This window comes from Parasteatoda tepidariorum, chromosome 4 (assembly GCF_043381705.1).
Source record: "Parasteatoda tepidariorum isolate YZ-2023 chromosome 4, CAS_Ptep_4.0, whole genome shotgun sequence".
NCBI lineage: Eukaryota > Metazoa > Arthropoda > Arachnida > Araneae > Theridiidae > Parasteatoda > Parasteatoda tepidariorum.
Genome location: NC_092207.1, coordinates 57,260,628 through 57,286,324, shown reverse-complemented (window position 1 = coordinate 57,286,324; position 25,697 = coordinate 57,260,628). Strand labels below are relative to the sequence as shown.

Sequence of the window (25,697 nt, the reverse complement as noted above, 5' to 3'; positions counted from 1 at the left end):
ATCGTCTTCCACAGCCGATGCAAAACTGACGATGCATCACGATATATAATTTCTAATATCGCCCAGTCCTACTCACAACTATTCTTGTTAGTTTAAAAGTTTTATTAATGGTGCAAGTCAAATATATAAATATGCATTATCTTCAATATTGAAATAAATTTAAGAACAAGAAACACGGAGATAAATTAAAGTATTTAAATAAAATCGTAGTTTAATCGAGTGCTTTAGATGCTAATATCCTTTACAGAATTAGAAAAGTTTTCCAAATCTTGTAAAGATAAAATGTCCAAACATTTTATGGAATTAAAATAAAACAAATAAGCAAACGATTAAAGAATTCGTAAATTCATTCATGAAAATTCATTCAAAAGAAAACGATAAGTTCATCGTTAAAGTAATACAGTTTACTTTATTGCCGCAGCAGGGCGCTCTACATATTTATTCGGAATAAATTTAAAAATCGGAATAAAATAAAAAAGCGTCGCGTTTTTTCCATAATTTAGCATAAAAGAGAAAACTCTTTATATATTACTTATCCGTAGTATTTCTATAGGTATCATCAGTTTAAAATACCTGATATTACCTAATAAAGATTGATCGTAAAATTGAATAAGAATATATACTAGAACTAGATACTAAGTTTTTAAAATTTTAACGTACATATTAAAATTTTTTTAAATTTTAATTTTTAAAAAGAATGTATACTAAACAATTTGAGAAAAAAATACAAGACATTAATTCTTATCTATTTCAGTTACAAGGAAAAAAAGAACAATTTTCACATAACTTAACTCAAAATTGTTTAAAGAAAAAACACGGTTTTTTATTAAATGTCTGATCACTGTGCCTGCCTAGTGCGGATACAAAAATTTAAAGTGATCCAAAAAATATTTTAAAAAATGAAAGCAAGTACATAAAAGAAAAATGAGCGAAAAAAATAATAATGGAAATCACGTGTACAAATAGGTAGCCGAAATTTCCGTAAAAATTATTATTTCCGAATTTTTTTTTCTTCATAATTTTAGTATTTGGAACAAGACTTTAATGTTAATTATGCTACCTTTTATCATCGTATATATCGTATCGAACAAATAATAAGACCTGGACTGATGATGCACCGCCAGAAATCAAACACAAAAATTCTTCTTTTTTTTAAAAAAAAAAACTAACACAGAGAATTTCTTTTTGCTGTGTATTTAAAGAAAATGCAAACGTTTGTTTTTTCTTGCAAAATAGAAAACTTTTCAATTAATCATTGAAAATAGTGAAATTTGTGCATTTTTTGCGATTTCTTTTAAATATTCTTACAGGAAAAATTTCTAAATTTTCAGCTCTATATGAGGATTAAAATGTTTTATTTACATTTCAAGTATTTTTTTGTTTCTTATGGCTTTATTAGGAATTCAATCCAGAAAATTTGACAGCTCACTGCATCACAAAAGAGCAGAAAAATAACAAAGAAACAATTCAACAATTTAGGTAAAGTGAACAAAAAACATTTGAAATTTCAAGTATTTATCATTTACTCAATTGATTTTAATCGAAAATATTTTTTTTCTTCAAATATACATTACCATGCATCAATTTTTGATTCTTTATCATCCGCTGCCTTTTGTCCCTATTAGAAACTTTTAAGATAAAACTTTTCTTGAGTTATTTTGCTGTTAATTTCACAGCAGTTAGCATTAACATATTGTTACAGTAAACATGTTGTTACATTAAATAAAATGTTAGAATTATTCAGTTAAAAGATTCAAAATTTTTAATTTCCATAATATTTTTTATAAATTATTTAACGGCTCCTTTTTATATGCAGCTCTAGGCTAGTTATTAGGAATAGTTGCCACTGGCTATCTAAGTCATCAAAAAAGGCAGCCATTTTTAGATAAGTGTACACACGACATAAGGGTTGTTGCTTTAATATATTCTTTTGGAAAAAAATGAATTTATTTGAAAATAATAAGTTTTCTTATTAAATCATCACTTTTTATTTTAATTATTTTTAAAAATATAAATTTCTGCTTCACAACATACTAAAAATTAATTTACATTTCTTTAAAATTGTATAATTAAAGAATATTTAAATAATGCAGATGGTTATCAATTCAAAATGTTTGCAAACTAAAGATAAAGTAAATAAATAATTGTAAAATATATCAACGAACTTGGTCAACGAAACTGCAAAAACACATGCTAAGAAATGCCACGTGAAAATCTGTAGCTATAATGGGTTACCTGCAAGTGACGTAATGTATCTCGATCCTGATTGGTTGTTGAAACGTGACATTTGTTTACGTTAGCAACTGTTCTTTCCAGTCTACTTCGAGCAAACTTAGCCCGTCAAGTATCAATTCTCTTAAGTGACACATTCTATATTCTTTCACAAATATTGCAATTCTTTAACTATATATTTCTTGCTTAACACAAAGACAGGCATGAAACCATGCAGAACATGAGCAAACTAATTATACATGGAAGTTGCCACGTACACAATACAAAAATATATACCGATTACAATAAAATATATGAACAAATAATAAATTTAAGTTAAGTAAAAGATGTAGACGAGGAAGAATTATATTTTATTTATTTATTATTATATTTCATTTATTGTATTTAATTAACTTCACGTTAATTAACATACTAACTTATGAGCATTATACTTATCTCAAGAAACGTATCTCATCTGTAACACGCCATCTTGCTTATAAACAATCAGCTGCCGCTGCCGTCATAGGTCACATGTGTGGGTATCCGTGATCTTCTTGAAGTGCAAGCACCCAAATGCTGAAAGATTATCGACAACACCGCACGACTTTTATGATGGAATCAAACGCGAGTGTCAAAACGTGAAAGCTTAAATGTCGTAATAACAACGCATTAAAAATACTGAAATTTAGAAAAACCAAGTAAAAATCCGTAGTAATAGCTTCTGAAAAAGTGATCGAGAAGACTATTTGAATTTACGATAGAATTGTCGCAAATCTATACCATCAAAAAGCGAACTCAAGTGTGCACTTTGAAACTTACCCAATTTTGGGAAATTTTCGAAAATACTTAAAAGATTTGTTTAAATCGGGAAAAACTGGGAAAATCTAATAGAGTTGTAAGTGTTGAGTTTATGTTCCCTTCAATAAATAGAAAACTCTAAAATCCCCCTCAATATTTCAGACATATAAACAGAATTTATGTTTTCATCAGGAGAGAGCCCTTGTCCATACATCTGAGTCCACCCTGCCATTTTTGGGGAAGGCATGATTTCTTACGGATTGTGAGCTTCCCAGAGACTATTTTCTTTGGAGATATTCAACGAAATGTTGGGTACTCAGATTGGTGTGCTTCACCAAACTTTAGACGAAAATCGAACAAGAGATCAAAAATGTTTTCCCACAAGTGTTGATTCATGTTTTCGATAATCTTGTTAAGCATGCTTAATTTGTCAAACAGAGTACAAGAATTCAACATTTCCTGTAATCTTCTGCACAATTTGTGCTTAATAAACATTCCTTTTTCCCTTTGTTCATGTTTTGCTTTTCCGGGTAGCGTTTTATTTGGAATATGCTGTACCTAGTAAATATATAAATAGAAATTTACATATTTAAATTAAAACAATTAAACTTAACATCTTCATTACTTCGATCCACATATGCGTACCTTCGCTTCTAAAAACACCCTATAAGAAAATTTATAGTTTTACCTTTGGGTATAAATCCACATAAACAAAACTGATTTTCGAAAAATGACGCCAAATCCACATGCCCGAAGATGTAATTAATTTTAAAAATTATACATAATTTAGTTATTCTGAAAATATATATTTTTTGTTTTTGATTTAGTTGATCTGTAAAAAAGCTTTTACATTTGTATTTACTTAATATTTAAAAATAATACAGTCAAGAACATAAAGGTACAAGCAAGTGTATTTTTTGGTACATATGGCGAAATTTATGACAGCGCAGTTGTCAAGTGAAATCTCTTAGCATTAGAAGTATTCAATTTTATATCTATTCCGTAATATTTTTAAGTTTATTTTAATTAATTGTTATATAATAAGATACATATATGCATTTAAAAACTTTAACTTTTTGTGTTCCCCCCCCCCATAATTTATAAATTTAACCCCAAAAATTAAATATTTTTTTAGTCAATATTAGATTCTTTTCCATACTTATTCATTTTGCGTCGTTTGCATAATTATAATAGTTTTGAAACTGAAATTTTTTGCAGTGATGCATTTAGTACTGCATCGCATTGTAAAAAAATATCCATTAAATCCATTCATCAAATAATTATTAAATCCATTCATCATTGTATTTAAATAGACCAAAATATGACATTATGCATGTTTGTTCCTGCTTCAGGTGCAATTTAACACACATTTGAAATATTTATATTATTTTAATTAGTTCAAACTTGAGGTCCAGGTGTGTGGACCTAAAATTATTAGCCCCCTGGCAATATAATTCGTATTTTGTTTATTTTATTATGAGTTATAGCAGTAAACTAGAGATTCAAAACAGTAAAATATCTTTTACTATATTCCTTTATACTTCAGTAGTGAAGAAGTTAAATAACAGGAAACTTCCACTGTTATATCGATGTGTGCAGTTTTCTTTTTTCAGTGTCATAGTATACAAATAGATCAACTCAGCACTTTATGAGTCCTTGTTGAAACTTATTTTATTTGATGCAAGTATTCAAAATTATTTCAGTTTCATAAAAATATTGTCCTTTTCTACAAATTTAATATGTTTTTGTCGAGGTTCTATTATTTTATAAACAAATATCAAGTGTTAGTAATTTTATAAGAACAGCAAACTTAAAACATTTCGGTGTAACTATCTATTTTCAAAAATAAAGTATTAAAACTAGATAATTTTTTTGGTGTTTTGAAGCAATGTATAACATTTCCCATCCAATCAAAACTAAGTTGTCTTATTTTTTGTTAAATGCTTAAATTGAATGGGTAAAGCAAAACATTTCTACATTCCTTCATAGTTCAAGTTTCACATTTATATTAATATATCACACATTTATATAATATTTTCACATTTATATTATATTATAGAAAGTAATTAGTTTTTCAGAAAGTTTTTCTTTGTTTATAGAAGGGTTTTAGATTGTTAAAAAAAATGAGTTAAGACAAATATTTAAATAGAAATTACCTAAATTACTTAAACCTAAACATTTTTAGTAATAGATATCACTTTATAAAATGTTATTCAGAAAAAAAAGGACTTGGAAAAATTTCATAGCTTAGAATTTAATTCTCATAATCTAGCGAAAATAGGAAACTTGAAGATAATACAAATAATTAATTTGGTATACATAATCTTTATACATAAAAAAAACATTTTATCGAAGAATAATCTATCAATAAAATGTTTATCGAGAACGTTCTCGAACTAACTGAACAGCTAGTTATTTCTTCTCATTTTTTTTATGTGAATGAAATTATTGTAGGTAATTCAAAAATTTCTAGGATCATCTTTTCTATAAGAAATATGTTAAACATAGCTTCTAAATTTTTCACAGCTTACAAACTATTTCAGCCGAATATTCTGATATCCAGTAAAGTTTTCTGATACATTTTATTATAATTTTTTAACTTAAAAGGAGAAATTTAAATTTCTTTAATCAATTATGGAATAAAAAGGGTAAAAAAATGTCATTTTCTCAATTAAAATATTAAAACGTAAGTAAAGTACTAAATTGGTTACAAATTATTCCAAAATTAATTACTGTTCATAAATAAGTAACAAATTATCTTATAAAAAAGTGTGCATTTTAACAATACGTAGAAGAAACCTTTAACAAATTCGTTGAAGATCGCATCTTACTTTGAAAAACTATGATTATTGGGTAGTAAGTTGTTTAGGAAATAAAAATTTCTTTTTATTTTGAACTAAGTATTTTGTAATTTCCTAAATTGCTTGTTAATTTGTGGAAAAAAATTCCCTGAGTTTCTTTTGATTAATCAGAGAAATAATTAAAAAAAATCAATACCCACAGCTACAGAATGGTTAAAAAATATATGAAAAATATTGGTATCAAATTACTACAATAAAATCTTAATAGCAGGAAAAACTAAGCCATATGCATGAATATCGAACAAAATCATTATCCTGCCTACATTTTAGAGCATTGCATTACATAATATATTGACACGCCATGCTAATATATTAATCAACCTATAAATCAAACTTTAGGGTGTCAGTAATTCCCAACATTTTAAAGAATTTCAAACAAAAGATTTATCATTAACCCCTTACAAACCTAAGAAAAATTAAAAGCTAACTTTAGTTTAAAAAAAACTAATTAATGCATCTTAAAAAATTATCCATTCAGTAAATAAATTTTCTATATTGTGAGGGAAAATTAACAATTTTGTTGAAAAATTTTAAAAAATTATATTTTATGTCACATTTGAGTAAAAAACTAGATTTCGTAAAATAGATATTTTAAAACAAGTATTTTTAAAGAGTGAGAGAAATTCTATAATTTTAATTTTTCTATTGGTTTTCAGCAAAAAGTTTCTTTTTTCTTAAGTATTCTCTTATTTTTTAAGCTACTCTCAAGTTCTCTGAGTTTTTCAGATACTTCATGATGCGTATGAACCCCTGTTTGAAGAACGATGTATGAAACCATTTTTAAACATTTATTTCAATGTAACAGACTTTTTAAATAATATTGCACAAATTTCAAATGGACTTAAGCAAAATATAGAGTTAGGTATAGCATAAACATTGCTATTAAAGAAAAAGGCTTAGGAATTACAATACACAAGCTATGAAGCGCAAAGAAGCTTATTATGACTAATTAAGCAACTTTATATAGTTCTCATTCAACTTATTCACAGTATCTACTTGATCTATGGTTCTAGGGTCCTTTAAATTTCTAGGACCAGGAAAGAAAAAAAAATATCCTAGGCAGAGTTGGAAAGATTTGACGGTTTTTACCATAAACATATTCATTATGTCAAAAAAAATGCTCATATGTTTTGTTATTAAAACTATTATTCTTGTTTTAAATAGAGCATTGCATATAGTATTTAAGGTCAAATATTAAATACAAATTTTCGTATGCAATTTAACGAAGAGGATTAGCCTAGATCAGGGGTGGCGAACCTTTATATACCAACGTGCCATTTTTTCTAAAAAAATTTTTAATGAGGTCATAGACATGCCGTCAAATAATTTTGACTTCGTGATTATTGGGAAAATAATAATACTAAATACTATCAACTCAAAACTCTTTATTTACATTGAAGAAAAATAAATTTTGTAATGTCTCAGTTATACGCGCAATTCAACTTAAAGTAACATCAGAGTGACTTCTGTTGCTGCAGATTAGATGACAAATAACTTATATTAGGTTGTTAGATGTTAGTTCAAGCATTACTGTTAATTTTTTGCTAGTTATTTATTGTTAGCTTGTTTTGATGCTTATTAATTGTTTTTTGGCATTAATTGTTAGTTATTTGGTTAAAAATTGTTTTTTTTTTTTGTTTATTGTGAATTTGAATTTAATTGTTAATATGCTTCATAGTGAACTTTGTGATGGGTGGCGTGCTCAAAATATTGTGTCGCGTGCCATTGGTTCGCCATCCCTGGCCTAGATGATTTATTCAGTTTCAGAAGACTTTATAAGTATAGAATTTGCACGGAAGTGAGATACATGGAAAATTACACACACTTACTAAGTTTCTAGTACATAATGTACGATATATGCACCTTTGGTCCTTCAGTACACTTCACAATAGTAATACAGTTCTGAAAATGCATTCAATAACATGCTTCTATCAGTCTGTCACAACACTTGCAGCGTTGCTGGTAATGTTGAAGAACAAAGTGTGAGCACCCCAACATTGCAGGAAGGCCTCACTATTGCTGAGACAGATATTGGTAGAAACATGATATTGAATGAATGGACAGAACTTGATTATCATGAATTGCAAGGATGCCAACTACTTCGCTTTTTGCAAAATATTTTTATGAGTGATAGACATTTAAAGCTTGCAGAATCTTGGTTAAGTTTTCGAACATTTTAAAAGCCTCATCACTAAAAAATTGGAAAAAATAAAGTTTAATATTTTTTTTAATTAAAATGACTGTAATTACAGAGTGGAAAATAACTTCCAAACAAATTAATTAAATGAAGAATCATACATTAAAACGTAAACTAAGTTCCTACCACTAAAAGAAATTTTGTTACAAAGCAAAGTTAACATCCCTGAGATTGGAATGTGTTCTAGATGGCCAAGAATGCATGCATCTTGGCATTTGCAGATACTTGATTAGTATGTATCTTCTGATAATCTTCGTATGTTATTTATGTCTCAACAAAAACAGTAATATGAAACTGGATAAAAAATTTAGGCTAACCCTGTATTCCCAATAGCAGAATTTACTACGTCCATCTGTAGAACCATCTTTATAAATAAAAATTTGTCTGCAACTCAAATGCAACCAGGTGGAGACTATTATTTAAAAAATAAAGTTTGCCCAAACCAAAGTTTACATCACTCCAGACAAATTATTTTAACACTATAGTGATCTAAGCTTATCCAAAGACACCTATGAAATTATATATAAAAAAGAAGATGGAATAAAATCTTTGTTAAAGTATTGAAACAACTAAAACAGAAAAAAATTCATTAAATTCAGTTCAAAACTAATACAATAAATGTTGCTAGAGGAATTGGGGCATGTGTGTCTGTCGAAACCTTCATGCGACCCCCCCTCCTTATGTAACAATTTTAAACTGGTATATTTCAACAAAAAATATACTAAAAATTTCATTTAAAAAAACTGCAGCTTTAGGAGCAAAACTAATCACAGAATTGCCACATTGGAATCAGGCAAGATAAAGAATTACAGATTTGAAATCTCCACATTGGAATTAGACAAATTTGTATAAATGCAATAAAAATTTTGTTTTCTAGTGTAATTGCACATGGTCTATGGTACAGCTTTTTCTTAAAACAAAACCCATACACATTTAATAAACTTCCCCTTGATTTAAGTCATATGAGTGTATCAAGTGAATATGAAAAATTTTACTTCCTATAAATTGCCTTGTGTAGAAAAAAAAAGTGTCCCATGACACATGATATATGAATATGGCTTATAATAATAATGGTTATAATTATAATTATCTATGTTGTAGATCCACATAGAAAAAATTAGGGTTTTAATTAATGAAGAAATGATATGAACAATTGAGAGAAAAATGCTGAAAATAAAAACTTATTCAAAAGATATTTCATCAACACAAACAACTTTTATTCAAATATAAAATTAAAAATAAATAAATACAATCTTTTTTAATGATATCAAAAGTCTGTATACATAAATGAAATAAATGTCATTGGAATAAAATTAATTTATTAATAGTAAATATACTTATTTAGACATGAAATGAAAAAATAAATATAATAATTTTATTTCATAATATGAAAAGTTAATATAAATTTTAAAGAAAAATAAACAACATCTTACTAAATGTTGATGCATTGATAAATTAATCAAACAACTGCTCAAACATAAAATGTTAAACATCTTAATTCTATGACATGAAAAATTCATATGAATTAAATTAATGATTAAGAAATGATTTCACATAGATGATAATTTATCAACAGTTTAATCAGATAACCACTCAAACATTGAATAAAAATTATTACTATTATTTATACAATGACATGAAAGAGTTAATATAAATTAAGGAATAAGAAATTATTTGAATAAATATTAATTAATTGACAGTTTAATCTACAGTTTGATTAAATATCAAACACTAGAATAAATAATTTAATGTCAAAAAATTAAAACACATATAATTTTGCACCTAAAGTGGAGCTTGTACAATGATTGTATATTACAAGGATAAATAATATGATAATCAGGAAGTTTATTTTGATGTACCAAACAGAACAAAATTTGTATTTGCTCTTATCTCCAAATTGCCAAATCAAATGAAAATAAGGAAAGCAATATTTTAGTGGAAAATGAGATCAAAGCTTTAATGATTTAGCCATAGCTTTCGCAGCTGTAGAAGTTACAAACAACCATGAAGTTAAACTTATGCTGCCTGAAATGAAATGAAATTTTTTTTAATAAAAATTGAAACAAAACTTAAATGCACAAAACTGATTGAATTTGTAACTTTGTTTCCAGACTAGATAAATAAATTTCATAATTAATTAAATATTTTATATAACTGTAAAACTCCAAACAAAAATATGTGGTGAAATTACAAATATAGACCTTGAAACTTTTTACTGTAATGTGAGACCTTTACTAATAAAGAATGCAAAAACATGAAACAATAGAAATTTTAAAATCTGAATATTTCTTTCGACTATCACCAGAGTAAAAATTTTTATAATTTTGATAAGAGACACAAATATTTAATCCGAAATACAACAAAATAAAATACAATTAAGCATCTTATCAAATTTTGACAAAAATTGCCAAGAAAACTGAATAGGATGGAGAAACAGCAACAAAGGGGGGAAAAAGAAACCCTTTTTATTTGATACAACTTCAATGCAATGTGGTTAAATTTTATAAATAAAAATTTAGAAAATAAAGTTAGCTTATTTTTTATTCTGGACGTATTTATTTTTATTTAAAAAAAATCACTGAAATTGCTGTGCATTTAAAGAGTAATAAATATAAAAGTTAAAATAGCAAATGCGAAAATAACACAGAGGGCAATAGAGGTTTTATAACTCTAACATAATCCACTTCAAATCTTTAATGAAATTTGACAATATCAGGCCAATAATAATTTAAAGTGAGCAAGATTAGATATAGTTACATTTAATAAGATTAGTTAATCAGATTAGTTATAGTTACATTTAATAATATGTGCAGTGGGAAAAGATGTTTGGGCATGTAAAAATCATGAGAACACAAAAACTCAGATAAAATTATGTATTAACAGAAAAATGTGCCATGAAATATTTTTAAAAAGTAGAATAACCATAGACTTTCTTCTAACAAAGGTTAAAAAATGAAGATAAAAATATCTATACTACAAAGTGCGGCAGAAAAAACAGAGCAAACAACGCTTAACATAGCTTCAGTAAAAATAAATAAATTAGCAAAATATAATAAATAATAAACTTTTACTAGTAAATAAATTTAATTGTTTTCGAACTGGCCATCTTTAAAAACGATGTAGAGGAACAAACACTTATTGAAAATTTCAGCAAAAGTTTCACCCATTCCTGTCGAAGCAATCACTTTAAAGAGTTCAAACTTTTGTGTATAGAGAAAATAAACGATTTCACACAGTTTTTCTCCTAGCTTAAACGACTCTAAAATAGCAGAATTTTGATTTTGACAATGCAAAAAAAAACAACTGCAAACTAATTGTAACTAAGAGATATATAATATAAAATATTTTATAGTTAAAGCAGTAGACGAAAAAAATGAATGAACAAATGAAAAAGAAATTAGTTAACTTCTATTATATGACACAAAAACTTTGTTTGTGTTTCTCTCACACACCCTGTAAAGATATTAAATTTTTAAAACAAAGTTTAAAAATATGGGAAGATAAGGGCTTTTTATATCTTTCACAGAAGAAAGTATTTAATATGTGTAGAAAGACAAAATGCTAGGTAGGCTTCAAACAAATACTAATCATGTAATATAAAAGTATTGAAATAGAAATAATTCAACAATAATGGGCTGCCAAAAATGTTTTGTTGTAAAAATCAATCATAAAAATTACAGTGAAAATCTGTCTAAAAACCAATTTTATGTAAATTAATGAAATATTATGCAGAGAAAATTTAAGAATAGAATATGAAATTAGGATTGAAAAATAAAAGTACTAACAAATCCCATTTGACATTTAATTTATTTAAACACTATATCAAAATGAAACTATGCTCTTGAAATATACAATAATTTTTTTAATCAATAAAATAAAACACTACTTGTAAAAGTGAAAAAAATACTACTTGAAATTACAATAAAAATAAATAAAAAGTATTGAGTATGAAATGTATTTCTCTTGCACACTTATGTTTAAAATGTAATCTCCTAATTTTAAAAGCTAAGAAAAAAGTTTGATGGGCATAAAAAATTAAAAGATCAAAAGCAAATTTATCATGCATTTTAATACTTAAAACTTCTAAAACTTATTACACTATCAAGCGTACATACAACAATTCACTATAAAATTGTACCTCGCAATGAAATTTCTTTTATAAAAGCAAAAATTAAATAAATTTTATAAAACAACAATACACTATCAAATAGTAACTCATAATAAAATTTCTTTTACAACAGCAAAATAAAAAGCAAAAACTAAATAAATTCTATAACGCCTATGATAATAGAAATTTTTAAGTACATTGATTAGAACTAACATTTTTGTAAGTACATTTCATAAAACCTCAAAGAATTTAAACACAACACTAAGAAACAGCCATAAATTAATCTTATCTGTTTTTATTTTTCAAGAAACTAATAAAAATATTACTTTAGCTATGTGATAAATTCTAGTAAATACTAAAAAATATCGAAAAAAAATTAAAGTTTAAGTTAAAATATATTAATTTCTGAATAAATCACTACCGTTCTAAAGAGTAGTTAATATAAGCAATAGTTGAAAACGTTATATGTAAAGATATTAGTTTAAAAATTTCTTTTGTTTGTAGATAAAAATCCTATTTACTCAATATCCCGGTGTTTAAGTCGATCCTCTATTTTTGATTTCTAAACAGAAAATTTCTGGTATGTTATATACATAAACCAACCGCTGAAGAAAGAAATATAAAAAAATTTCTGAAATTAGAAACATAAAAAAATTATTAAGTTAACAAAATTATAGAAACAAAAATCTACAAAATTTTTTCTCTGGTGGTGATTATTCAAATGTTTTTTTAAATTCTTTTAAAAATTGTGGAATTTCGAATTATTTGGATGGGAGTGAAGAAGGATTTTTCTGGAACTCAACAGATGAAGAGTTCATTGCAGAGTTGGATCCTTATAATAACAATGCTGACATCTTTGAATCTGACACAGATTGTCTTCTGATATATTCTTCGAAATACTCTTGAATAAATTATCTAAACTTTCCTCATTCATACATTGTTTCTGACCACAATTTAAAATATTGTTTCTATAAAAACAAAACCTTTATATGCAAAGAAAATATGAGAGAGAATGCAAAATTAATTGCATGTAACATATAAAGAATATTTTTTGCAAGGGGAAAATTGATATTGAGTTATATATATATATATATATATATGTCTTTTTATGTCTGCCCTACGATAACAACCTTNTATATATATATATATATCTTAATATCTATTGTGCAGCCAACTGGACTGTGTAGTGATCAGGGAACTGACCTCCCATCAGAGGAGAAAGGTCTCGGGTTTTTAAATCCTTGACGAGGCATGGATGTTCTTTCATTTTTTGTACTATGTCCTTACTGTGGAAGCAACGCTGGCCTACCTAATATGGTGCCCCTGAAAGAGTGGCCAACAAAGCTGCCCTCCTGATACCTAAATGACGAGAGTCAATCTAATGACGAAGGTCAATCTAATTCATTCAGCATTGACATTTCCTAATCAACAAATGTCCATCTCTATTACTAGCGTGTAAGTCAACCTACTGAATTTTTTAAAAATTTTAGGAATTTGAAAAGTAGACTTATACACCAGGATATACAGTAATAAGTTTTAGAAACAAAAATAGCAACATTAAAAAAAATATGTTTTTTTTCTTAAAAAAAAAAATTAAAAACATAAAAAAGCAGCCAACATAACTAATTTTAGACAACAAGGATTGTTATACCTGGAACATCAGAAGGATACGACAACAGAGATTCAAATGGATACAACCAATTTCTTGGTAAAATTACTATTGGTTCTTTTCGATAATTCCATAAAAGAAAAACTACAGTGCAACCCTGAAATTGAAAAATATTAAAACATCATAACTTTCTAACATATCAAAGCAAAATAACAAACAATAATTTAATATCAGCAAAAAAGTATGTATGTTTTCACTCAATGGTCCAAATTGTCTGTAAAACAAGTTAATGTAACTGAGTACAAATGACATCAGAATAGCGAAAACTATTACACATTTTAACAGTGGCGTAGCTATCTGAAGACTTATGCCCCAATGCAGCCTTAGAGGGGTGCCAAAAGTTATAAAAAAATAATTAAAAATGAATTTAGGAATAATCTCTTTCAAATATTTTTAGTTTCATTCCCAGATTGTGAGCCCCATTAGTTCTTCAAATGTTTATACGAATAACCTAAAAATTGAGCAGGATATCTATTAATATTGTAGTTTGCTTTGCATGTAGGAATTTTCTTTAATTAATTTTATTTTACAAATAGGAGAGGAGATATATTGACTGAAAGATTTGTTTAAGAAAAATATTTATTCAAAAACAATAAACGCAAACAAAAAGTGTAATAGGAGCCACATTAGTAATATAAATTGGTGAATTTTAAACCAATCAAAACTAAATGAAATTAATGAAGTATAATGACTGAAAAATTTTCAGAAAAGTTCTCAATGCAATAACAAAAAAATGCCAATCATGGTGGATTTAAATTTTAACATTATCTAAAACATAAAATAGTTCCAAAAAGCTCCCTTTAAGGCCTAATTTCAAGGGGAAGCAAACACTGAATTTGTCCCTAGGTACTGCAAACCTTAGCTGGACCTCTGCAGATCAAAAGTTCTACAATGGACTGATCCTAAGACAATTGCCGAAGACAAGCATCACCGACTGCAGTTAGCGAGTAGGTGAGTGCCCACTTTGATCAGCGTTCAAAGAGACTAAAGGAGTGAGGTATAAGTCCTTGTTGAAACGTTTTACTATAAAGTACTTGACTTCGCACACAGGTGGTCAGGCTACCAAAGAGGATAAGTCAACCCCACAGCAAAGGATCAAAGTTGAGAGGGCATGCTTTCGGATTAACCTCAGGAATGATTCATCCTACACCATCACCAATTGTGCCCATTGAGCATCTAGTGTGACGTAAATAAAATACTACAACTGCTTAACAACTTACTTTTTCAAACTAAGAATATAGAAAAGCACTATTCATACCTATTCAAAAAAGAATCTGAATAAAAGCAAAAAGAATGAATAAAAGCATGAACTAAAGTTTCCTGTACGCGATAAAAACTATGTGTTAAAAGTAAAAACGGAAATGATAAAAACAAGCAACTTCCACATTAAAAATAAACTCAAATAACGAGTAGTTAAGTATTAAGGATAATAAAATAAACACAATAAACTATTTTAAAACTCAGAGAAACAATACATATGAAGCAGAAAGAAAATATTTAAATCAAAATTAAGATGTTTAGTGAGAAATTCCACCTATAAAGTTCTTTAATGCAATGAAGGAAAATTTTCCGAAATTTTCATAAAAATGAAGAAGGTGAATTAAAACTCATCTTGGGAGAAATTACCAGCAAACAATCAGCCTTTGCTTTTTATTAAATATAAATAGGTGAAGATGTACACAAAAAAGAGGTAAAATCATACACTATGATCTCCACACAATAATTTGAACAGATTTGTACAGTAATTTCTTTTAGAACAATGTTTTTCATGTAGAAAAAAATAATTCATAGTGCAAAAAAGCAAACAAGAGCTACGGAAAATTAAATACGAAAATTGTAAATTAAAGGGTTGAAAAATATTAATAGAAGTTTCTAAAACTTATAGTTAAAGAAAAACAAATAAGATAAACAATTTAAATTGAAATATGTTGAACTTAAGTTTTTCCTTACCAGAACTGCATACAGGCTAGCAGTATATATTAAATGCATTCTCATTTTGTATGAGGTACGAACATCAGCTGTAAAAAAATTAAAATAAATTACTACTCAAATTTGTCAAATAAAGAAACTGATTCATTCAAAATAACATATAAAAAATGTAGTTAAAATTTACTTGCCCATCTAAAAATTGATAGACAATCATGTGACCCTGCCATGGTTTACTAATAAAGTAAACCTATCACGCTTATTACTCAAGCTAGCGAAGTCTTTATTTTTTTTCCTTCTAAAAACAAATTTGTGAAACAAAAATCCATTTGCACACAAATTTCCCAAATGGAAGTAAATAAAATTGAACAGTTGAACTTGCTTGAGTCCTTTATGAAGATTTGAAAAAGTTACTTTCCAACATCGATTATGAGACAAATATACTCTTTTTTTCAAGCTGAACTGCTATGTGTAAATATTGCCATGAAATAGATTAAAGACTCTCTTCAGCACAGTGAGAATATCGGGTATCTACTCTGCATAGATTCACTTTCCTCACTTAAGTAATAGTATTATTACAGTTCCTGTAGTGGAAATTCAATTCAATGTCTACGCCCTCAATGGTATTGCTGAATTCCATTTTTCTTACGCTCAGGGCCATAGCTGTGATCTCGGTAATGATAGAGCAGACAAGTTGGAGAAGACATGACTTGTTTTCATATTGATCTGTTGATGTCTGCCCCATCGTTACACTGAAAACATGTAGCTTGGGAAAAAACTGTTTTGAACTGGAACAGTGAATTCTTGGCTTCTCCAAAAGCTGCGTGGACTAAAAGATTTTTCAGCAGTAGAAGTGTAGGAAAAGTTTTACCAACTTTAAATTAACTCAGACTCTTACAGGACATGGAAATTTTAACAACTAGTTTAGGTTTAATTTAGTGGCTTGTAATTTCTGTTCTTGTGGTCAGGATGCTGACACTGGAGAACACATTATATTTTATAGTAATTTATATCCAAGTCAAAGAGAAAGCTTAAAAGAGGACTGAGACACTCAGATAATTCTAACCTTTTTGTACTTGTTGTTTAAATGCACTGAAAATTTAAATAATTTTAAGCAAGTTTGTTTACAACTTAAACCTTTAATTTTGCTCCGTTTCTTTTTAATTTACAATTGCACTTTACTTTGCCCACTTACATCTGTAAGCATCATGTTATACTTTGTAGAGCAGGAGGAGTTGTGTAATAAATTTAAATAAATAAAAAAAAAATCATGTCACCTTTGATGGTTATAGTTTAAAGAAAAAGATAATATTAGTATTTGTTTTTAGAAGAAAGCTGCCAGACTTTTCTGACAAAAACTTTACATTTAAAACATTTTAAGATGTTCTTAACTATGTATAAAACAACTTTAATTACTAATAAGGTCTCAATATAAATTACAATCTTAAAAATATTTCCTAAGTTTATATTATTATTAATAATACAGACACAAAAGCTTTAATTTATGTGTACAATCGACTCCAAATTATTTGACACTTGATTATTTTCTGGATTATTAATCAACACTCTATTTCTAATTTCCGAATGAACATATCTACTAACAGCCAAGAGTTTGAATAGGGTTGGGCAAACATGAAAAACTTGATGCAAATTCTTTTCTCATTGTTGTTTGGACCAAGAAAAATAACACTATTACTACCAAAGTGGTTGACAAGTTGAGGAGCAACAGTAGGAGAAGAGAAAATCGCAAAGAGAAACTGGTGAATGGCTATTGTTTTCCATTGATTTAAACTCGGGGACTATATCCTATTGGGTTAATCATGAGATAATATTTACATGAACTCCTAACTGATAATTATTGACCACCGGAACCATAGAAGAGATAAAAGCGTCATAATGTGCATAGCTGCCAACAAGGTAAATTTTACAAAAAGGTAGATTTTACAAAATATCAATCCAATAGATTTTATGAAATATAAATTTCATGATAATTGTTGCATAATATTATATATACTTTACACACAGGGTATTTTAGGTATTTTTTTAGTCATTAAAATATAAAAACTTCAAAAGGTCTGCAATATTTTCTAGTTATGATTGGTATTAAATGAACTTGTATTTGAAATGTTACTTATTATGTTTACTCATAATTTCGAATATTAAAAGGCATTTAGTTCATAAAAGATAATTAAAAGATTTTTTATTTTAAAATTCTATTTCAACCGCGACTTTTTTTAGGAAACTTACTCACTTTTAACTTACTAAACGCCCAGTGGCTGAGTGCTAGAACTTCACACTCTCATGCCACAGGTCTTGCGTTTGTTCCTCTAGCCGAACAAGGTTGTCTCAACCCTGCAGTGGGTTGATAAAATGAGTTCCAAGCATACTTGGAGACTAAACACTGAAAGTTTCACGTTCAGCTGACCACCCAAATGGAACATCTGCTCCTGCACCCCAGAGCCAAAGGTCAAGAAAGCTGAGATGGGCACAGTAGGACTTGGCCTTCTATGGGCCATCGCGCCAATGAGCTTAGTTTTAGTTCACTCAATATTAGGGAATTTTTAATTTATACAAAAACCAAACGAATTTTTATTAAACTAGTAAACCAGGAGAAACTGGCAAAATCCAGTTGAGTTGGTAGCTTTAAATGTGCATCTTATCGCACATGGATTCCATTTGTTTATTCGATCATCAGGATCCAACTCATGGTCTCAGCGTTATACTAGCTATTTGAGAGTGTTTCAAACACCTGTGTCACTGAAGAGCCCACTCTAACTCAACACTTTTTTTAGTATACATTGCAAATAATGAATTGATTATATTAAAAAAAAAAATACAATTGTTATTGGAGTGTAATTTATATTACTAACATAGTGAAAATTAACCCTGATAAAGTATAATTAGTGATTAGTAAATTGAAAACGTATGAATTGTGATTTAGATTATTAAAAGAAAAAGAATTTGTTTAATGAGTACTTTTTTAAAAACAGGAGGAAAACAATTTGAAGCAACATAAAAGCTTTAATACTAAAGTTTGTTTACTAAATAAATTATAAAAAATAATTCATAGAATTTAGCCGGGAAGACATAGTGAATCAGTCACAATTTTTATGATAGATAATTTATAACCACTTCAAACTTGAATTCCTTCATAAACATATATTTAAAAGACAAATTTGATTATACTAAAACACCCTTTTAACAAAAAAATAGATAACATGTTTTTGGTATTTTGAAGCATGATTTAATTTTTATTTTAAAATAAATCATTAGTATTGCAAAATTGATTTCCTAGCGTGCTTATGACAGAAAAATACTTGTAGTTTTGAAAATAATGGATAAATAATAGAGAATTGCAGTTAAGGTTAGTATTAAAAAAAAAATTTCCTACAAGAAGACGTACATAAAAATTTTGGAGACTGCGATCAAAAAATTTCTGTAAACTTTCTCGTTATATTATATGAAAATATATTAAATAGTGTTCAACTTTGTCAATTAACAATTCTTTGTTTAACTAATTTTTAGTAAAGTGGTTAAAAGCAAATCTCACAAACAATAAATGTTTATAGATATAACAAAAAGAATCATGAGATAAAATAGTGAATAAATTAATAAAATATTTCAATAATCAAAATCAATACAATCACACATTTATCTTAATATAATCAATCAATATCAATGATGTTCTTTCACTTTCAGAACCTTAAACAAAAGTGGAAAAAAGAAAAATAATTAAAAAGAACAAATAGAAGTGAAAAAATGAAAAAATGGACATATTTATTCAAATGCATTATGAACAAACATAAAATCACTTTTAAATAAAAAAGCAAACAAAAATAACTTACATTGATGAGTTAATTCGTCCGTGGCTTTATTGATTTTTCTTTTAATTTTAGCATATTTAGCAAACTCATCTACCATACTAATGCTGCCTAATTCAGCTTTAAGATCACATACTTGACGACGAAGGTTGTTCTCCATGTCAGTTTCTCTTGTAATAATTTGCAAGACCTAACGAAAAATAAATTTATGAATGAATAAGCTAAAAAACTTTTAAAAAATTTTTACAAAGAAGAGTAACATTATTAACATGATTCAAAGATCAAATAATATAATTAAACTACAACAGTCGACCTGGAAATAACCACTTGCCGCATGGAGAGTCAACAAAAAAAAGTGGCAACTGAAATAAAGAACAGGTCACTTTTTTCTATCGTTTTGTTAGCTTTTTTTTCCTTCAAATTGTTTAATGATAAAAGTACAATCAATGCAAAAAACTCTGAAAAACAGGATTTTACTTCAAAATGCTTAATTTTTCCTTCAAAATTTTGATCCTACAAAATCCATCAATTTTCAAAGAGCAGATTCATGCAGAAGAAAAGTTCGTAAACGATTCACATATTTCAATGTTTTAATGCATACATCAAATGCATTTTGCCTACCCAAATATTTTTAAATAAAGTTCTTTAAAGTTGGCATGTTTAACTCAGTTTTTTCAGAATTTCACATTATTTTTATTCTTGAATAATCACTAGATTATTTTAAATATGAATTTTTTTTAAAAACATATTTAATGAAGCAAAAAAAATTTTTCAAAAAGGTGACTATTAAATGAATAGGATCTATTGACATTTATCATCGGCTCATTAGGTGTGAAGAAAAAGTGGCTACTAAGTTATTTGAGTCTATCCTCCACTGGCTATTAAATGAAAATTTAAATATTCAAGTCTATCTAACCTTCATATTTCAATCTGAATAACATAATTTTCATCATAAAATCTGTCAAAGATTCCAAAAGAGACCTAACTAACACACTATAGAAAACTAGGATTAACCAAAGGTACATATCTATATTCGAAATACAATTTACAAAAGCAAGTTTTTATGTTTTGTATTTTTAAAATGAAATACGGTTGGTATACTGAATAAGAAATCATCAGTTTGGTTTTCTCAATTCAGTTTTATTGCCAGATTTTTATAGAGAGAGCATCCCTTTATAGAACACCGACAGAAATAACTTATATTACAAATAATTTTTATAAATAACTGGCAATTTTCTATGAATAAAGCATTAAACTCGTCTATGAATAAAGCATGCCCCACAAATAGGAGAAGTAATAGTAGAACATAAATAGCATAGCAACCCATTACCAGAAATGTCATTGTATGCCACTATGAGTGCTTTCCTATAATGAGCTGCTTCTTTGCGTGACTTTGAACAGGTACTTTCATCTATCTAAATTATCTTAATTATATAGTTAATAATTACTGACAAAACTGCATTAAGCTCAGTATCAGTTGTTTTATTGTGACTAAATGGTTTGACAAAAAATTTTTTTAAAGCTCATCAAATTGTTAAAAAAAATTTTTAAGCCTACATCAGTGTTTCCCAAAGTGTGGTACGCGTACCCCCAGGGGTATGAGAACAGTTTAGCGGGGGTACGCGTTCTGATGCGAAATATCTCGCAACAAACGAAAATTTCAAAATTTTTTATTCAAAAACAAAGCTAGCCATGAAAATTTACGATTGTGTATTTTTCTATTGGTTATTTTTTGCAGAGTTAACAGTTAATAATTAGTGGTGTCAACAGTCAGCTGTGATTTTTAACTTTAGAGCAATTTTTTTTACAGCAAAAATACATAATTTTTTATGAGTGGTACACAGCGTTACAAAAAATCTATTAAGGGTACACAGAAGTCTCAAGTTTGGGAAACACTGGCCTACATGAATACAATTTTTGACAATTATTAAATACAAAATTGAATATTAAAAATACAAAATTAAAAATATCTTAATTAACATGAAATTAAGATATTTAGATGTACTCTTCCTCCCATTGAAGTTTGTAATGTACCGATATTCAAACGGCACTCTCAGGGGTCTGCCAGGCCAAATTTACTACCGGTACCTTCACAAATTAAATTTTCGGAAAAACAGTAGTTTCGCAAAATACTTTTTTTGTAAATTTTATTTTTGCATCCCATAGGAAATGATATATCCATATTTTCACCAAATTTTTTTGTTGATTTTTTAATATAGTTTTTAATTTTCACAAATTATGTCACAAAATAGATACCTCTCAGAAAAACCTAAACAAATCCCTGACTCTGTATATTCCATTTTTAGGGCTGAAACGTTTTTTTAACTAGACATTGACACAACACTTTCCATTTCAAAAAGCTCTTTTACATTGTTTGAATGCAGGCATTATTCATTTTCATAAACTGTTTTTGTTTATTATTTCTCTAAATATAAATTTTACATAGGTGTTTCTTTATAGATATTTAATAGAGTAAGGTAAGGGATAACACTTCAATTCAGGGATGGGAAGAAGGAAATAAAAAAATAACATTTCTAATGGTTTTTAAATAAAAGGTGAGGTAAAATAACAATGACAAGCAATTTTTAATGTAATTTTATTGTAAAATAAACTAACAAAATGTAATAGATGATAATAAGAGTAGATTCTTACAGAGGAATAAATTTCATTGGTCTCAAAGGGATTGCCATTTGCAGCAATGCAGAAAGGCAAACGCTTAACAGAATTTTCAGCAATGAGACGCAAGTCTTCAACTTTTAATCTATCTTATTCCAGCTGAAGCAATTATTTTATAGAGTCCAAACTTTTATGTACAAAATAAACGAATGATTTCATGATTTTGCTTAAATTCTAAAATCGCAGATCTTTTGCTGAACAATATAAAAAACCATTAAAACATTACCTAAACTAAAAGACACACAATAAAATATTTTGCAATTAAAGTGGTACAAAAATAAGTGAGACAAAAATAAAGTGAGAAAAAAATAAATGAACACACAAGTTAGAAGGAAGTTAGTTAACGATTTGATGATGCAAGAATACATATACAGATAACAAGATTGAAACATAATATAATTGGTGATATTAAATTGCCAGTATATATAAATTAACTAAAAGTTTTAAGTTTCAAACAGCAATCTATTACGCATAAAGAGTCATTTTATTTTTTATTTTTTTTCAAATTATTTTTTATTACCATCCTCACAAGAGCAGGAATGAAGGCGCATATAATACCGCAAAATGTTACCGCCCAAAACAAATTAACATTAAAATCAGATTCCATTTTTAAAAAGAGAAAACGAAATATATCATAGAAAAAGTTTAGTGTTGTTTTGAAACTTCTTTGACTTCACGTCTGTAGAGAAATATCAGCAGAAATTTCAGCAAATTATACGATTTGTTTTGGTAACGAGTAGGAGATTTAAGAATCTTTGCAGTTGTTTTCATATGCTTTTAGCTCGTGTAGAATAATTCACGCATAATTCACGCATTTCAGTTGAGCTCATTTAATGTGACGTCATCAGAATGTTTCGGAATTCATGAACGAATCACGTGCAGAGAGGGTCAGTTTCTTCGACACAAGCATTTGGATCCCAGTCCAAACTGTTCTGAAAATGCCGTCCAAAACAAACTGAAATTTTGAATCCAGTGGTTCCTGAACTTTTTTTTTGTCTCGTAGACCCATTGCCATGCTTTTCGGTTTTGATCAGACCCCCTGCTTACCTGATATTGCTTTTTTGTAAATTCATCAACTTCAAATGTGTTTTTGACAGCATGTATAGTTCTACTTAGCGTGAAAGATTTAAATATCTAACTGTAGTGAAGTGTAGTGTGAAAAAACTTAAGAAAAAAACACATGCTAATTTTCTACATTTATTAATTAAATTCAAACTAATTTAATTACTAATGTAATTTAATTAATATGTAAATGGAATAAAATAATGCACTATAAAACCCGTACTCCTCTACCAATATTATAATTGCAGAAATAAGTTTGTATGAAAAAATAGTGCATGGAGTCCCTCGGCGCGGAAGAAGTTAAACTTCGTAACCTGCGACGTTAGTTGTAATAGAATCAGCAGTCGTAGAAGGATCACTAGTTCTATTCAACGACTCTTTTTCCTGCTCCACTCGCTTCCGTGCTCTGTAATAACGGTAATATTGTGCGTTTTTCCGCCTGGACCTCTTGAACCAGTGGAAGTGCTTGTGGTTGTCTCATCGTCTCGCCATGGAAAATGTATTTGTATTAATAATGTATGTGAATGCGTCATAATGTAATTTCAAAAGAGAAAACCTAACAATCAATTGATATTGTTGTTGTTGTTGTTAATTTACGTCGCACTAGAGCTGCACAATTGGCTATTGGCGACGGTCTGGGAAACATCCCGGAGGATGATCCGAAGAAACGCCATCGCAATTTTGATCCTCTGCGGAGGGGATGGCACCCCCGCTTCGGTAGACCAACGACCTGCGCGCGAAGTCGAGCACTTACCGGGACCAACGAGGGTTAACGACCGGGTTAACGAGGACCAACACCGCACACCCTCGGTCCCTACGCAGACTGATCCAAGTGGTCACCCACCCGCACACAGACCGCAGCCAGTGATGCTAGACTTCGGTGATCTGCTGGGAACCGCGTCTTAACGATCAGTCCATTGCGGGACATGATATTCACAAGAGACGTACCTTGACATAACCTTAAATCCGTCGCATTGTCCGTGGGATTGATTTCACTCATTCTTTACAATTGTTATCCACTAAATTTGAAAATAAAAAATACTATCCTATTAAATTATATGTGTATCAAATCAAACTAAAAGAATATTTATAGAAAAACAATACTTTTATGACTTTTATGCTAATGAGAACCGAAACAATATGGAAATGAATGAGGGAAAACTGGATCCTACCACGTGATTGCCCGGCCAATAAAAATGTAGTGTTAAACGTTTAACGCAACTTTGTTGGAAGTCGCATAAGAAGTACAATTTCAAAAACCGTAGTAGTGTATTGTCGGTCTCTTTATTACGTTTTTACGTGAAAACTAAGTAACAAATCTCCGTGATCTTGTGCGCAGATACAGTAGGAGGCCTAGCTAGCTATAAAGAGTTGACATAGGCTAGGCTACAATTTACAGCGGAAAAATACTTTTTTGTTACAAAATGAAACCTTACACGCAGAGAAAATAAAAACGTACGCGGGCGGAGCTGCAGGCAACTGCTAGTTTATAATAATTCAGTTTCATATATCAAAAAATAATCCTAAAAACTTAAATTTNTGGGATTGTTTTCACTCATTTTTTACAATTGTTATCCACTAAATTTGAAAATAAAAAATACTATCCTGTTAAATTATATGAGTATCAAATCAAACTAAAAAAATATTTATAGAAAAACAATACTTTTATGACTTTTATGCTAATGAGAACCGAAACAATATGGAAATGAATGAGGGAAAATTGGATCCTACCACGTGAATGCCCGGCCAATAAAAATGTATCGTTTAACGTTTAACGCAACTTTGTTGGAAGTCGCATAAGAAGTATAACTTCAAAAACCGTAGTAGTGTATTGTCGGTCTCTTTATTACGTTTTTACTTTAAAACTAAGTAACAAATCTCCGTGATCTTGTGCGCAGATACTGTAGGAGGCCTAGCTAGCTATAAAGAGTTGACATAGGCTAGGCTACAATTTACAGCGGAAAAATACTTTTTTGTTATAAAATGAAACCTTACACGCAGAGAAAATAAAAACGTACGCGGGTGGAACTGCAGGCAACTGCTAGTTTATAATAATTCAGTTTCATATATCAAAAAATAATCCTAAAAACTTAAATTTTAATGACATTTTTACTTCATAGCTACTCTTGTAAATTATGTAGAATGTAGATAGATATGGATGGGTGATCGTGTAAAGCTAAAGGTGGGGGCGCTAGTGGTAAAATTGCTCTTTCAAGACTGCTTCCGATATATTTTTACGCCGCAGATTGAAAAAACGCGCCATCATATTATTGCATCATATCTTTTGCAGTATTTCACATGTACCGAGTTCTTTCTTTCAGCCTTTAAACTTCAGCATTATCATATTAATATTATAATCATTAGAATA

At 28.4% G+C, this 25,697-nt stretch overlaps 1 protein-coding gene across 2 annotated transcripts; it reads right to left on the bottom strand.

Moving 5' to 3' along the window:
* Positions 1-9,792: 9,792 nt before the first annotated feature.
* Positions 9,793-23,008, bottom strand: LOC107440399 (guided entry of tail-anchored proteins factor 1). Of its 2 annotated transcripts, none has more exons than XM_016053306.4 (5): positions 22,788-23,008; positions 19,616-19,781; positions 15,795-15,862; positions 13,827-13,941; positions 9,793-10,092 (listed from the first exon to the last, which is right to left on the bottom strand). In XM_016053306.4, exons 1-5 carry the CDS (start codon positions 22,872-22,874, stop codon positions 10,016-10,018), a joined length of 513 nt encoding a protein of 170 aa, XP_015908792.1. In that variant the 5' UTR covers positions 22,875-23,008; the 3' UTR covers positions 9,793-10,015. The 2 variants fall into 2 exon arrangements, with proteins under 2 accessions (XP_015908792.1, XP_042906557.1); XM_043050623.2 differs by lacking the exon at positions 22,788-23,008 and adding an exon at positions 22,244-22,365 and having other exon boundaries at positions 9,869-10,092.
* Between the last annotated feature and the right edge of the window lie 2,689 nt (positions 23,009-25,697).